This window comes from Myotis nattereri (genome assembly GCF_964212035.1).
Source record: "Myotis nattereri genome assembly, chromosome: 1".
In the NCBI taxonomy this organism is placed as follows: domain Eukaryota; kingdom Metazoa; phylum Chordata; class Mammalia; order Chiroptera; family Vespertilionidae; genus Myotis; species Myotis nattereri.
Window position 1 is genome coordinate 17,944,106 of NC_138075.1, and position 17,159 is coordinate 17,961,264.

General features: G+C 41.4%; 1 protein-coding gene across 1 annotated transcript in view; it reads left to right on the forward strand.

Moving 5' to 3' along the window:
- Window positions 1-4,635: 4,635 nt before the first annotated feature.
- Window positions 4,636-17,159, forward strand: part of SEL1L (SEL1L adaptor subunit of SYVN1 ubiquitin ligase) — a 49,817-nt gene continuing 37,293 nt past the window's right edge. Inside the window, exons 1-3 of the mRNA XM_081104678.1 lie at window positions 4,636-4,833; window positions 11,026-11,063; window positions 12,419-12,650. Of these exons, the coding sequence (XP_080960804.1) occupies window positions 4,764-4,833; window positions 11,026-11,063; window positions 12,419-12,650 (340 nt within the window). The 5' untranslated portion in view covers window positions 4,636-4,763. The remainder of the gene's footprint in view (window positions 4,834-11,025; window positions 11,064-12,418; window positions 12,651-17,159) is intronic.

The window sequence follows — 17,159 nt, forward strand, 5'->3', positions numbered from 1 at the left end:
ATAAACATTCAAAGCTTATTTATTTTTATTACTAAACTAGAGGCCCCGTGCACAAAATTTGTGCACTGGGGGAGAGGGTCCCTCAGCCCAGCCTGCCCCCTCTCACAGTCCAGGAGCCCTCAGGGGATGTCCTACTGACGGTTTAGGCCCGCTTGCCACAGCAGTCTGGCCTCCCTCTTCAGGAGGCAACTGGACTGATCAGGAGAAGGCACCACCCCCATTACTTCGCTGCTGCTGCCACTGCTGGCCACCACATCCACCAAGGTGTTTTCATCAACACTGACTCCAGTCCCTTCACCACGAAACAATGACAACTTTCTTTAGGCATTTTCAAGATCTCTCCTTCATAGGATTTCTTTCTTTCTTTTTTATTCTCACATGAGGATATTTTCCCATTGATTTTTAGAGAGAGGGAAAGACAGAGAGAAACATCAATGTGAGAGGCACACTTCGATGGGTTGCCTCCTGCATGAGCCCTGACCTGGGCCCTGGCCAGGGAGGAGCCTGCAACCTAGGTACATGCCCTTGATCAGAATCGAACCCGACCCCCCGGTGGATTTGTGTCTCCTCTCCGGCCCCAGCAGCCTAGCGCCACAGCCGCAGGGCTGGGGCTGGGGGCTGGCCACCCCTGCGGGTTTGTGTCTTGCCGGGCACTGGCCACCCTGTCTGTTCTTCTCTCAGGCTCTGGGCCTGCATCAGGCCCCTCCTCCTGAGCTGGTCGTGACCATTACAGCATCCCAGCCTAATTTGTATATTACCTCTTTAAATATATATAGATATGTACCTGGGATTACGGGTGATATGATGAGGTATAAAGCCATTGTCCAGTACGGCTGTGGTGGCTCAGTGGTTGAGCATTGACCTATGAACCAATAGGTCACAGTTTGATTCCTGGTCAGGGCATATGCCCAGGTTGCTGGCTCGATCCCTGATCTTGCAAGAGACAGCCAATGATTCTCTTTCATCATTGATGTTTTTCTCTCTCTCTCCCTCTCCATTCCTCTCTGAAATCAATAAAAATATATTTTAAAAAAATAAAATAAAGCCATGTCCAGCCCTGCCCAGTATGCTAAGTGGTTAGAGCAGCTGTGGGCAAACTACGGCCCGCGGGCTGGATCCGGCCCATTTGAAATGAATAAAACTAAAAAAAAAAAAAAAAAAGACCGTACCCTTTTATGTAATGATGTTTACTTTGAATTTATATTAGTTCACACAAACACTCCATCCATGCTTTTGTTCCGGCCCTCCCGTCCAGTTTAAGATCCCATTGTGGCCCTCGAGTCAAAAAGTTTGCCCACCCCTGGATTAGAGCCTGGGCCCGCACACTGAAGGATCTTGGGTTCAACTCCTGGTTAAGGGCATGTATCCAGGTTGCAGGTTTGATTCCCTGCCGTAGAGGCAACCAATCTAGGTGTCTGTCTCACATCGACATTTCTCTTACTCTCTCTCTCTCTCATTTTCTCTCTCTCCCTCACTTCCCCGTCTCCCTTCTTCCCTTCCACTCTCTCTAAAAATTAATGGGAAAATATCCTTGGATGAGGGGTAACAACAACAACAAAAAGCCATTGTCCATTTATTCAAGGAGATCAGAATGTACATGTGAGATACCAGGTTCTATCTCACAATATGGTGCAAGGATTTATATTTTCATTTACCCATGGAAAAGGAACACAACAATAATGACTTTAATTCACTTCGTGAGTATCAAAGAAAGTATATTCTTCTCCAAGCTATGGTGTGTGTGTGGGGGGGGGGGGGAATATTTTACTCCTTGCCTCTCCCTAGTTTTACCCTGGCAGATATGTTGGTACAAGCACTGGCAGCCTGCCCTCACTGCCAACTCAAATAGATCCCTAAGAATAGCACAGAAAGGGATATAGTGGACTAGAGTTAGTGACAAACACTCCATTCTCAGGAAAAGGCTCTCAGCATTGTCTCGCCATCCTTACGTGAAGAGCAAGCTGGATTTAAGTCCTCAGCACTTTCAGGAGGGTCTCAATATTTACTGGTTGCTTGATTCATTTCAGTGGAATAAGGTTACATCAGTGTTATCCACATAAAAGGCATTTATTATCTGGGCCTTATGCTGTGCTGTAATGCAGAGAAAACAGGTTTTCTGCAACTTGGTAATCTATGACAAAGACTCAGAACACTGATATGGACAACTTAAACAGAGGACAGACAGCTGAGCAAATATTAAAGAAGTCTACGAATTAATAAATAATTTTACAGTTTGTGCTAGTAGAATGAGTACATAACTTTTACTGGGAATGTTGGCAGGAAACCTTGAGGAGTGTATGCTGGATAAAGGCTATGGAGAATTCACAACCTTTTTTTTTTTTTTTACCAACTAATTGTCATGCAATATAGCAAGCTGATCAAATAAACCTGGCTTTCCACAATGTATTCGATACCTGCTTTGGAGACTTGAAATTTCCCCCAAAAGTCAAGGTCCTATGAGCAGTGTCAGAACAGGTATATCACTCATTGCTGGCTAAAGACAATAGCTCCAACCCTTTTTTTAAATTAAGGGGATGAAACTAATATTATTCATCTTAATAAAACTAACTTTTTCGTATTCTTTGTTCCTTTGCTTCAACCAAGCAATCAATGAGAAATAATATCTGTAGAACATTCTGTAATGAAGGAAGAACTTTTTTTCTGCATGTCTTTTGAACCTCACAACAGACCTGGTGAAGAGGGTATTATTAACATACCCATTTTATAGATGAGGTGCAGATGAGTGAAGTAAATTTTCTGCATAATTGGGGTACAAATGCTCCTTAATATTTCACTGTAAGACATTTTAAGATTAAACTTATAGTAGATAACAAGTACTTTGAATCTTATTATTCAAATGCTTTAGAGGTAAGACATATCTATCAATAAATAATTATCTAGTCCTAGTAGCTGGCAATGCTATATACCTATATACGCTATTTACCTACCCAGTGCTATATACCTATACACAGGATTATATAATTGTCTCTGGGCTCAGTGAGCTTACAACCTATTTACAAAGCAAGCTTCTGAATGTCCTGTGGACACTTAGAAAAATGAAAATTAATGAGAATTGGCCTGGTTAGAGAAGGCTCAGTCAAGACTAAATGCAAGTGAAATTGGAAAGATGCCAAAATTGTGACTAAGAAGAAGAAGAAGAAGTAAGGACAGTGGGGAGAAGGTAGGAGATCCCCCATGAGAAGGTGAGAGTGTGTTAATGAATGTGGAAATCTGGGGAGGGGAGGCAGAGTTTGCCTCCCCAAAATATGCCTTCTTGGGATATTTATTACTTTAAGCTGGTTATTTTTAAGAAAATAAAAGGACTCAGAAAGGACCTTTGAACCTCCCCCTTTACTTACCTAAACGAACTCAGAAAAACCTGCTTAAAGGAAGGGAGTGATCATCTTAGCATCATAATATGACCTAAGTGTGGCAGACAGGGGGAAGCCAAGCAAAGTCTGTTTGTTAGACTTCCCTCTGTATCCTATCAGTTCTGGGTGAATTACTTTATCTTATTTTTGCTCTTTCTCATCTACTTGTGAATTGCATACTTTCCCTTAGAAATTCCAGACCCCTGTCTCCCTCTTGGTAGTCCTGAATGGCATATAAGCCTCAACTGACCAACGTTTCCTGGGGTCCCATTACTCTTAGGGAACCCCTGTATGTACATATGTAATGAGTTTAGTTATTTTCTCCTGTTCATCTCTTTCATGCTAGATTATTAGACCAGCCAAAAAAAATGTACAAGTAAAAAAAAATTTTTTTCTCCGCTACACTAGAAAACAGTGAAACAGGCAGGGGTGGTTAATTTGTCCAGGTAGCATCTAGCATGGGGCCTTAAATACAAAGTGGGGGGGGGGGGGGGGGGACAAGTAGACTTACTTGTGAGTACGTTAAATACAGTTTATTCTTGTGTTATTATTTATTAATTATTGTATGGTTTTTTCATACAAACAACTGTTAACCTACTTTTGCCTCACCCTGTACATGGTACTTATTTATCTAAGTTTAAAAAATACCTCTAATTCAGAGAGAGGAAAACGAAAATTATATATATATATATGTATCTCCATCCCTAATTCAGTCTACCTGTTGTGTTTTTTTCCTCAGGGCTGATATCACTATTCCAATTAAAATTTTTCAAATTAAACAAAGAGGAAGAGTTTAACACATTACATTGCATGTTTCTTGATATTTATTTTGTCTAACAAAAGAAAAAAAAGCCCGGGGGTTCAAGGCTTTGAGTTAGTGTCCAGCCCAGGTGTTAGCTAAGTTCTTTTAATTCCAACAGCCACCGGCACTTTTAAAGCACAGCCCACGGTGGACTACGCCTCCCGAGAGCACCCGACGAGAGAAGCCCATGAAGTGCATTGTGGTACTTGTAGTCTTCGGGGACTTCCCAGCCCTGGGATCCCGCTCTCATTCCGGGCTGGTTGAATCCGGGAGCTACCAATTAACTGGGGCCATGTCGGTGACGCCGTGGCCCAACCGGGAAAGCCGGTGTGGGAGCATCGCATAATGATTGGCCAATGCATGACCCCGTGGGCGGGGCAGGGAGGAGGGCGGGAAGACCGCGGCGATTGGGTGAGGAGCCCGTGGCGGCAGGCGGGATTGGCTGCGCTCTAGGGCAGAGGGGCCTGGGAAGGGGTGGGGGCAGAGACGCGAGCAGGAAGAGCAGCGGCGAGGCGGCGGCGGCGGCAGAGTCGGTGGTGCCAGAGGCAAAAGCGACAGCTCCCGGGGGTGGCGGCAGCCCCGAGAGCAGGATGCGGGTCCGGGTCGGGCTGACGCTGCTGCTCTGCGCGGTGCTGCTGGGCACGGCCTCGGCGTCGTCGGGTCAGTATCTGCCCCCTGGGTCGGAGGCCAGGAGCCACCGCCCCCCCGGCCTCCATCCCGGGCAGGGCCTTGGGGGCTGGAGCTGGAGACTCCACTGTCTCTGGTCTCACCTCGCAGCCACCTGTCAGCCGCTGTCGTTCCGTGGGCTTCAGTGGGCCTGAGCGAGAGAGGGTGGTTAGGGGACTAGAGAATGGGGGGTAAGAAGGGGCGGTCCCCGTGCCCACACCTCTTCTCTCTTAGCAAACTTTGCAGGACTCCTCACGAATGAGGAATTGACTCCCTGGGAGTGAGTGCCGCAGCTGGCTAGACCCACAGTGACGTGGGAGCCCCCTGGAGCTTGCTCCGCGCGCGTGTGGACTGTGTGCGGCACCGGGTCTGACACTCTGGCTTGGGGATCTGTCTGTAAATTAGGTGTTTGACAACCTAGGCCAGCGGTTCTCAACCTGTGGGTCGCGGCCCCTTTGGCGGTCGAACGACCCTTTCACAGGGGTCGCCTAAGACCATCCTGCATATCAGATATTTACATGACGAGTCATAACAGTAGCAACATGACAGTTATGAAGTAGCGACGAAAATAGTTTTATGGTTGGGTCACAACATGAGGAACTGTATTTAAAGGGCCAGAAGGTTGAGAACCACTGCCCTAGGCAGAGCCAGGTTCCCCCAAACCAGGATGTTGGCGGTGGTGTACGTAGCCCCTGAGATGGTCCTCAGTCTCTTTGATTCATCACGAAAACCTTTGATATAATTGTGTTCATTCCCTCCCGCTTTTAAAGAAGTATTCCTAAGAAAGCGGTTTGGGTTTTTTTAACCTCAGTGTCACAGTATTTGAGTTGTCCCATGTTTGTTGATAGTAGTTTTGTGATTTGTAAAAATAACAACAACAACAACAATAATAACGGTCCCTATACATTTATAAAGCATAGCAACTAATTTTATCTTTTTTAGAAAATCCTCACCCGAGGATATGTTTTGATTGATCTTACAGAGAAGGGAGAGAGAAAGAAACATGGATCGGTTGCCCCTCTTACACACCCTGGGAATAGAACCCGCAACCAACTGAACCATCCAGCCAGGACCTAGTTTTAACTAGTATGTAGATACAGAAATTCCTGTGATTTTTACAAATTAGCTGATTTCTACGCCGGTTCTAAAAATAATTATTTTTTTTCTCTTAGTACTTTAGTCTCTCTACATCTGGAAACTTCTGTTTTGAAAGTGTGTTTGGTAAAGAAACAGTGTTTCTAAGTGTTGGGAAATAAATAATTAGTACAGTAAAGCTTGTGAATTTTAATCAGTTTTTGTTAACAAGACAGCTGTTCTGTGGCTTTAACATTTTTTTAGAACAAGGCAGGGTATAAATGTCAACTCTTTTTTTTTCAACAGAAAATTCCCCAGATGGTTATTTGAATCCCCAAATTGTCTGCCCTAGTTGTATGTCAATGCCATAACGTCATTCTGCTTCTAAAATAGGAGGTCTAAACCTGAAGTTCTATCCATAATGTGGTTTGAGATACCATTTCAAGAGCAACAAGCATATGCTAGTTACTCTACTGCCAACATCATGCTTTGAGGTCTGACTCCCCCACCTCCCCTTTCATCAATAGTTTAATGACCAAATCTTTAAAACTTGACATAATTCTTGAAGCACTGCTAGCAGTTATTTGATCGAAGGAAGTATGAAAAGAAACGACTGGTGTAGATGGTAGAGTACTTAATGGACCATGGACCACCTGTATCAGAATTGCTCTTAGAGGTTTGTTAAAAATGCAGTTTTATGTCTGGAACAGGTCAGGGTATCTGTAGTTTAACAAGCTTCACAAGTGATTCTTTACACTAAACTGTGAGAACTATTTAAAGAACATGGTATATATCCCTGTGAATTCAGTTTGCAGAATTGGAAGAAAATTAAAGCATACGAACACTTTCCTGCATCTTCTTTTGACTAGATTTTATGTACTTAGAGTTTCATGTCCGTGGAGATGATTCTTGAAGTCAGTTAACCAACATTTGGGACTCTCAGTATGTTATAATAGAAAACTGTTAATACTGAAGTGCTAAATCTTTGGGCTGTGTTGATGTAAGTTCAAGAAATGTCTGCTGTGATTTCAGTCGTAGTTAAATTGTGCCAAAACATTTCTCTGGTAGAGGCAGTGAACTAAATAATATAGATGTGCATACTGACAGATAATAAAGGCAGTGCTGGGCTGATAGGAAGTGCAAATATCATAAAATACTTATGTGAGATAGAGTTTTATAAATTGAGTACGTGGATTTTCAGTTGACGTTTTTTATTCATTAAATTGCTTATTTATATGGGATGTCAGCCTCAATTTTAGTTTAGATTTAAAGAGTTGTTTCTATTTAAAAATCTGGGTTTGGGTTATAATTTTGTGTTGATTTAAAAAGTGCGAATGTTAATAGTTACCCAGAAGAAGTTGCATTTATTAGCAGGTAGAATATGATGATCAGCCAACAAGAATTTTGATCCTATCACTGTCAGTAGCTATTATCTAATATCTTGTTTTAGAAGCATGTATAAAAATGATACTTTTATGGGGAATGTTTTGTTTTCTCTGAATAAATAAATTTAAAGGATATTGAAAAGATATTTCTCCTTTATTTTCTCAAGATAATAGTGAAAGTACTGTAACTTTTCTCTATTAGAAACACATGTTTTTTTATTTTTGGCAGGAAGAGGCAAATGGTTTACTTTTCTCTATTTGGGCCAAACACCATTACAGCATCTTTTACATTAGGTCCATTACTAGGTATTTCAAGTAATAGTTGTATTAATATCATATATTCAAAGAATAGATTAGAGATTGCAGGGATGTTTCATTGTGCTTTTGTTCCTCAAAAATATTGTGAGTCAACAGGGCAGATGTTATTATTTTCTTTGGTACATTGAGGAAAAGGAGTCTGAGCAGGTTTGCCATATTGAACCACATGGATAAAATCAATATATAATGAAGCCAGGTTTTGAACCCAGGTCTCCAGGCTTCAGAATAGGAGTAATTAAGAATCAGGAGTATCCTAAAATTCACACAAATTCAGTGGCAAAGCAGAAAACAGGATATCTCTTTGCACCAAACTCTTGAGATTTTCTGTTTGAAGGTGTATCAGTGTAATTTACATGATGAATTGGAAAATGAATTTGTAATCATTACTTTTCCTGAAAGAATATCCATGGTACTTTGCAGTTTTGTTAGCTAGTAAAATAAAAATGAAAATTGATCTTTTTCAAAGGAAGGTGTGCGATTACTAAAGTAATGCAAGCCATTATACTTTGGATGTGATAGTGTTGAGTGAGAAATCCGTAACTCCTTGTTGAATCCTTCTGCATTTTTCCTGTTGCTTGATGTCTGTGTTCTGATAAAAGCATTGCTATTTTCGTTTTATTGATGCGTAATTTCAATGTCTTTAATTCTTACCTGATTTCTACACATCAGAAGTTTCAGGTTATAAGCAGCTTCTTTAAATGTGTTATGTGAGTAGCTATATCAGTTTGAAAGAGAAAATAGCTTATGCTTTAAAACTACCATCTGGGGTAGCTTCTCCCACTTTAGTAAAGGAGAAAGAATTCTCTTATTTGCCAGTAACCTTAGAATCTATTCCTGTTTGTGAAGAGAAAAGAGAAAGAGAGAGAAGATGATGCAATTCACATGAAATAACCCTGATGTCAAAAGTTTCCATGTCTCTTGGAGTTCAGAAACACATGAATGCCTAACAGCTTGTAGTATCTCAAATGTATGTGTCTTAAAATTTATTTATAGGCATCTGTATTATTTAGTGATTAGGTGCATATGTGCCCTGTTGTGACAAGTTACTAAATTTAGTGATTTAGCAACGGTTCTCAACCTGTGGGTCGCGACCATCGGAAAACACATATAGCATATCATATATTTACATTACGATTCATAACAGTAGCAAAATTACAGTTATGAAGTAGCAATGAAAATAATTTTATGGTTAGGGGTCACCACAACATGAGAAACTATTACAGGGTCGCGGCATTAGGAAGGTTGAGAACCACTGATTCAGTATTTAGGGATATACCATTTCTGCTCTTGATTTATTAACTAGTTAATGTTTGTGATTAATTAAATACATTCACACATACAACTTCGATATATAATAGAGATGAATTTTTTTCCCTTTATCCAAAGATTTGTTGAGAATGGAAATTGAACCATATGTTAGAACTTGGGCTTTGGGTGATAATTGTGAAGAAGTTAACATTCTGGATGATTATTAATTAACTAGAGGTTCGGTGCATTGGCCTGGCCTGCGGGGATTGGGCTAAAACCGACTCTCCTACATCCCCTGAGGGGTCCCGGATTGTGAGAGGGCGCAGGCCAGAGGGACCCCACTGGTTCGGTGCACGATAAGGTGGGGAGGGACCGTGGGAGGGCTCCAGGGCGTGTCCGGCCTGTCTCGCCCAGTCCCTATTGGCTGGACCCTAGCAGCAAGCTAACCTACCAGTTGGAGCATCTGCCCCCTGGTGGTCCATACACATCATAGCGACTGGTCGAACGGTCAGACACTTAGCATATTAGGCTTTTATTATATAGGATTGACATCACTACCAAAATATATAGGCACTGTGGATTAAGACATGCTATACCCTCCCCCCACTCACCAGAACGAAAACATATGTGAAAGGTAATCTAAAAGCAGTGATATAAAAGAAGCTGTAACTTAAGCTTCTTTGAATTGACAGCACTTTTGTATATGACAAAACCTCACTAATAAACTTTTTTCAAATATTCAAAAGAAACCAATACTGTGAAATAGAGTTGTGTGTTTTGTACATAATTTTGAGTTGGTTATACTTCTTAAAGGTTAGCTCAGTGATAATACAAATTCCAAAACATGTTTTTGTTATATCTTAGAATTACAGGTTATGAATAATAAGACCATATGAAGTAAAGGTAAGTGGCAACCATAACACAAAATTTTCTAGTAAAAATCACATGATCTTAACATTTTGTCTACTGGTTAATTTCTCATATAACTTATGGAACAGGCAAAACTGAAGCTCATTCCTACCTAAAATTACGTAATTTTAAGAGTAAAAAGGAAGCTTTGGGATCCTCTATTTGTTAACTGGCCACAAACACAAAGACCAAACATTTGCATATGGACATGGAGTTGTCAAATGTATTTGTATAAGAACAGGCCCTAGCCAGTTTTCTCAGTGGTTAGACTGTTGGCCCTTGGACTGAAGGGTTGAGGGTTCAATTCTAGTCAAGGGCTCAGCGTCTTGGTTGCAGGCTCAATCCCCAGATCCTATATCTCTCCGTCTCTCCCCCTCCCTTCCACTCTCTCTAAAAATAAAAATCAATGGGGAAAAAAATTATCCAGTGAGGATTAACCAAAAAAAAAAAAAAAAGAACAGGAAAAAGAATAAGTGGCCAGAATAGAAGTAATACAAGGAAAACACAGAATAACAGAATAATAATAATAATAACAGAATAATAATAATTAATGTAATTAGGCAAAGCCAAAGCAGCAGACGTGAATTTGGAAAAAAGGTGTAATTAGTGGTTGGATTCATTGTCTATTTAATATAAGCTATTGATTTCTTAATAAATATATCTTTTGTGAATGAATACATGATAGTATGATGCTACTCTTTACCTGTATCTGGTTATCTCTTCAATAAAATAGAACACAACTATGTCAGTATAGCAACTCTGCTGTCAAATAATAATAATAGTTCTTAGGGTGCATCTTTAGTAGTCTTAGTGAACGAAAAGTGCTAATCAGCACTAACATAAGCTGGTGTAACTCCAGATTTTGAGCAGAGGAAAAGAATAGAATCCTGAACCACAAAAGTAGAGACTAATTTTTATAAATTTAGTAACTCACTCTCGGTAGTAGTCTGAATATATACAGAAGAATGGTATCTGAAGTATCTGGTTTTGGTGTGGTAGTTGTTGGTCTTCCTACCTGTATAACAGATCAAACAAATGTCTTTCCTGGAAAAACTACCACCTCACCCCCCTTTTCTCCTTTCAGGTAATCTTTTCTGAACTGTTGTTGAATACAACCAGCTTTAGAGAATTCTAATTTTATTTATCCAGTGTCTGATTATTATTTGTTGTACTTATCAAATGCTTTCTTTTAATAATACCTGTGACTTCCCAACAAGAAAGATGACTAAGTTGTCTTAAAATTTCTTTACAGATGATGAAAGCAGCCAGGATGAATCCTTAGATTCCAAGGTATGTACTAACATTTGCATTGACTCATATTTGATGCCCGATTTAAAACAAAGGATATGAAATCTACATGTTTTGAGCAACAGAATTGGATTTAAAAAAAGAGAAAGAAAAGATAGCAGGTATCAATATAGTTCTAATTCTTCGGTAAGAAAAAAACCACTGACTTATGGGAGAGAAAATAATAAATATTTCCATTAAGAGTGTTGGTTATTAGGTTTAATTTCAACTTGAATGTTCCCACATGTGTGTTTGCTTGTGTATGTGTATGAGCCTTCAGGCTCTTATTGCTTAACTGGTAGCCCTGCGCACAAATCCGTGTGCCAGTAGTTCGCTGCTGCCCTCCAGTAGCTCTCTGTTCCCCCCCCACCCCCGCCCCCTTCATAGCTTGCTGCCCTGCCCCCTCCCGTAGCGCTCAGCCTCCCGCTTGTAGCTCGCTGCCCCACCCTCCTGCTGATCCGTGATCCAGTCATTATGTGGTTGGTCGTTATGTAATGACCATTTGCATATTACATCTTTATTATATAGGATGAGAGATTGATTTTATTTTTAATTTTTAGTTTTTAAAATTTTGAAGACTCTCTACCATTTATTTCTACTTATATCATTTTTTTAAAAATCTATTGAGTTATGCACTTAAAATGCTTGATTGAATGGATAAAGCTAATTATTATGTATCCAAGGAGACCAACCAGTTATAATCCCTGATCTCTAGATTAGAGGGAATATAGATAAGAAACAGGAAGTTATAGTCCAGGGCTATCATAAGGGGAAATATAAGAAATGTTGGGAGCATGTATGGGAAGATCCTAACCCAGACTTTAGGAATTAAGAAAGGCTTCCCAGCCCTGGCCGGTATGGCTCATTTGGTTGTGTGTCATCCTGTGGTCCTGTGCACCGAAAGGTTTCTGGTTCACTTCCGGTTGGTGCACATGCCCAAGTTGCGGGCTCGATCCCCATGCAAGACTCTCTCCCTCCCTTAAAGAGGCTACTGGTATGTGTGTCTTTTTATGTTAGGTTTCCATTTTGCACAGTCTACCCCTTGCCCACCTCAGCTCTTTGCCTTATCTGTGTTACTGTCGCTTTAGCAGAAATACAGCAGCTATTTGCATCAGAAAAAAACAAAAAAAAAAGGCTTCCTGGAAAAAGTAACATCTGAGTTGAAATTTGAAGAATCAGAGTTAGGCAGGTGATGCAGACAATGTGATGAACACCTACAAAAACCTATAGAGATGAGCAAGTATGGCACATTCAGGGAGCTGTAGGAGAGATATCTTCTGTATTATAAAAGTAATGGTCAGATTAGATTGAAGCAAATTTTGGTACTGTTGGTAACTAAAAATATTTTCTGTTCTCAGACTTCTTTGCCATCAGATGAGCCAGTAAAGGACCACAGCACAGCAGGCAGAGTAGTCGCTGGTCAGATATTTCTTGATTCAGAAGAGTCAGAATTAGAATCACCTATTCAGGAGGAGGAAGATAGCCTCAGGAGCCAAGAAGGGGAAAGTGGCACCGAGGAAATCAGCTTTCTAGAATCTTCAAATCCAGAAAACAAAGATTATGAAGAACCAACGAAAGTACGGAAACCAGGTAGTCTGGACTTTTTCTTTGCTTTTGCCTAATTTAGGAAGGAGATGACTGAAATTTTAAAGCTAGTGTAAAAACATGCAGAAATCTGTCTGGGTTTAGTGATTATTAACCACATATAATGTATAAAATTTAATTTTATAAGATTTTCACTATCAGAGCTAAGAGTTATTCACTTAACAGATTTGACCCACTTTACATTGGCCAAATTCAACTGTCAAAATTGAATTTGTATTATATTTATTCTAACATTTATTTTTGGACCCCAGTATGTAATAATCTGTGAGAGTGGTACACACAGTAGAAACTCAGGAAGGATTGTCTAACATGCTACTTTGGTTATTTTCAGAATTTTGTTAGGATTTTTACTGCCGTACCTTTTCAGCCATCCTAAGTAATTTGATTTAGGTATTTATTCCTCTGTAATCGAAGCTTACATAAACTTTAATCCTCTTCTAACGTTCACCTTGACATCCTCTGTTTTTTAATTTAAAACATGATCTTTATCACAGCAGAGGTGTGTCCACTATGCCCTATCCCTCCACCCTTCTAGCATTTTGTTCAAAGATCACTGCTATACCCATTTATTACTCCATTGTTAGCCACTTTCAGGACTTGATTGAGATTTTTACCTTTTAAAAATATAATTTTTAATTACAAATATTCCATACTCATTAATAGAAAAGCCAATCTAAAAAATTAAAAATACCTTAATCCCATCAACTAGAAATAACAGCTATTAACATCATGGAGAATTAATTACTCTTTCCAGCTTTTTTGTAGATGTGTGGTTTAAGACTAAATTGGATCAAAATGTACATGCTATTTTACTGCCTGTACTTTGCACTTAACAGTTTATCTTTACCATTTTCCCATATCATGTAAAACTTTGAAATAGGTTGCATATGTATATATTACTGGGAGATTATTTTAGATGTTTCTTGTGCACATCTATGAAATTTTCCTGAGAATTGGTTCTTAAAAGTGAATTTGATGGACTAAATGTAAAATTTTAAAAGACATTTGATACATATTACTAAATTCTTCAGAAAAATAGGTTGGTTTACTTCCTTTGAAACTACCTTTTATTCCAGTATCTAGGCCAGATGTCTATTACCATTTTTAAATTTGGGCCAAGTATTATAGTTTAATTCATTGCTTTTTCTTGTTTATCTTTTCTTTCAATAATTTTTATTTTTCAATTACAATTGACATACAACATTATAATAGTTTCAGGTGTACAACCCAGTGACTAGACATTATATAACTTACTAAGTCAGCAATCTTCAGCCAGTATGCTGGAAGAATTTTTTTAATGTGCAATACCTGATGTCTTTTCCCTTAGATAGTGAAATAAAAAAAATGACAACAGTCAACAAAAAAAAATAGCCATCCAGTATGAATGAATCAAAATTATACCTTTTTTGGGGTCAGATTGGCAAAAAATATATTTTTGGGTGTGACCCAGAATTTTAGTAATTAGTGCCATGAGATGAAAAAGGTTGAAAATCTCAGTACTAAGTGGTCATCCCGATAAATCTTGTATCAGTCTGACACTATACATAGTTATGACAATATTATTGACTATATTCACTATGTTGTACTTTACATCCCCATGACTGTCCTGTAACTACCAATTTGTTCTTCTTAATCCCTTCACCTTTTTCACCAATCTTCCCAACCCCACTCCCATCTTGCAGCCATCAACATGTTCTTTGTATCTATGAGTCTGTTTCTGTTCTGTTTCTTCTTTTATTTTGTTTTTTAGATTCAATTGTTGATAAATATGCATTTATTGCCATTTTATTGTTCATATTTTTTATCTTTTTTTTCCCTTCTCCCTCTTAAAGAAGACCTTTTAACATTTCATGTAATACTGGTTTGGTGGTGATGAACTTGATAGCTTTTTCTTGTCTGGGAAGTTCTTTATATATCCTTCAATTCTATGATAGTTTTGCTGAGTACAGTAATCTTGGTTGTAAGGTCCTTGCTTTTCATTTCATCACTTTGAATATTTCTTGCCAATCCCTTCTGGCCTGCAAAGTTTCTGTTGAAAAATCAGCTGACAGACATATAGGAACTCCCTTATAGCTAACTAACTGCTTTTCTCTTGCTGGCTTTAAGACTCTTTCTTTGGCTTTAACTTTTGTTATTTTAATTTTTATGTCTTGGTGTGGGCCTTTTTGGCTTTGTCTTATTTGGGACTCTATGCTTCCTGGAGACTTGTATGTCTATTTTCTTCAGGTTATAGAAATTTTCTGTAATTTTTTTTTCTTACATAGGTTTTCAATTTCTTGCTCTCTTCTTCTGGCACCCCCAGGATGTGAATATCAGCTTGGGGACTGACAGGTCCTAGGTTCGATTCCAGAACAGGGCACATGCCCAGGTTGTGGGCTCGATCCCTGGTTGGAGGTTTGCAAGAGGCAGCCAATCAATGATTCTCTCTCATCATTCATGTTTCTAACTCTCTCTCTCTCTCCCTTCCTCTCTGAAATCAATAAAAATATATTTTAAAAAACAACAACCAAAAAAACCTTAAAAAAAACTTTCCCTCATCAACTATTTGGTTACTCTGAAATATAGTCCATACAGGGAAAGCAGGATAAATGCTTGATTCTTTTCCTGGAAATATTTTCAAATAATAATTTGTGTCCTAGCAGCATCCAAAGGAAATCAGTGAGCATGTTTTTGTTTGTTTTGCTTTTGAGCATCATTACAAATTCATGGGTTTTATATACGGACTAGAGGCCCAGTGCACAAAAATTTGTGCACTCGGGGGGGCGGGGGGGTCCCTCAGCCCGGCCTGTGCCCTCTCGCAGTCTGGGACCCCTCGGGAGATAACGACCTGCTGGCTTAGGCCTGCTCCCAGGTGGCAGAGGGCAGGCCCAATCCCTAGGTGCAGCCCCTGGTCGGGTTCAGAGCAGGGCCGATTGGGGAGTTGGGGCGCTGCCCCCTATCATGCACAGAGCAGGGTGGATTGGGAGGTTGCGATGCCACCCTCAGTCACGCTCAGGGTAGGGCCGATTGGGGGGTTGGGGCACCGCCCCCTGTCATACTCAAGGCAGGGTCGATAGGGAGGTTGCGGCGCCACCCCCTGTCACGCACAGAGCAGGGCCAATCAGGGGGTTGGGGCGCTGCCCCCTGTCACGCACAGAGCAGGGCCCATCAGGGGGGTTGGGACTCCATACCCTGTCATGCACAGAGCATGGCCCATCAGGGGGTTGGGGAGCTCCCCCCTGTCACACACAGAGCAGGGCCAATCAGGGGGTTGAGGAGCTCCACCCTGTCACTCACAGAGTAGGGCCGATAGGGGAGTTGGGGCACCACCCCCTGTCACACACACAGCAGGGCGGATCAGGGGGTTGGGGCGCTGCCACTGTCACACTCAGGGCAGGGCCGATGGGGAGGTTATGGCTCTACCCTGGCACACACAGAGCAGGGCCGATCAGGGGGTTGGGGCGCTGCCCCCTGTCACACACAGAGCAGGGCCAATCAGGGGGTTGGGACGCCGCACCCTGTCACACACAGAGCCACAGGGCGATCATGGGGCTGGGGAGCTCCCCCTATCAGGCACAGAGCAGGGCTGATCAGGGGGTTGGGGCACCTTCCCCTGTCAGGAACAGAGCAGGGCGGATAGGGAGGTTGTGGCCCCACCCCCTGTCACACACAGAGCCACAGGGCAATCGGGGTTTGGGCGCTGCCCCCTGTCACGCTGATCCCGGTGCCGGGAGGCCTCTCGGCTCCACTGATCCCGGTGCTGGGAGGCATATTACCCTTTCACAATATAGGATAGAGGCCTGGTGTACGGGTGGGGGCCAGCTGGTTTGCCCTGAAGGGTGTCCTGGATCAGGGTGGGGGTCCCCACTGGGGTGCCTAGCCAGCCTGGGTGAGGGGATGATGGCTGTTTGTAGCTGGTCACACACCCTTCAGGGTGGGGGTCCCCACTGGGGTGCCTGGACAGCCTGGGTGAGGGGCTGAGGGCTGTTTTCAGGCTGGCGGGTGACTGAAGCTCCCAACCGCTCCTTTTTTCCTTTTTTTTTATTCTGGGCCAGCTTTAGCTTTGAGGCTTGGCTCCAGCTCTTAGGCCTCCGCTGCTGAAAGCAGGTTTCTGGACTTTGTTTACCTTCTGTATTTGAAACAATGTTGCGATCCTGCTGGCTGAAGCCCGAAGGACTAAAGCAGGTTTCTGGGGTTTTGTTTAGCTTCTATATTTGTAACATAGTTGCTTAGAATTGCAGCTCAGAGGCCTGCAGTGGCAGGCGGGGAACATTGGAGTCCTCTGTCACTGAAGCAAGCAAGCCTCATGTTAGTTTCAAGCTGCCTGGCTGCTGGCCGCCATCTTGGCTGGCAGTTAATTTGCATATCGCCCTGATTAGCCAATGGGAAGGGTAGCGGTCGTACGCTAATTACCATGTTTCTCTTTTATTAGATAGGATGCTTCATTCTATTGACAAATTGGACTCATGGGAATCAGTTCAAACATGACTAAGATTTTCAAAGATACAGTGATCA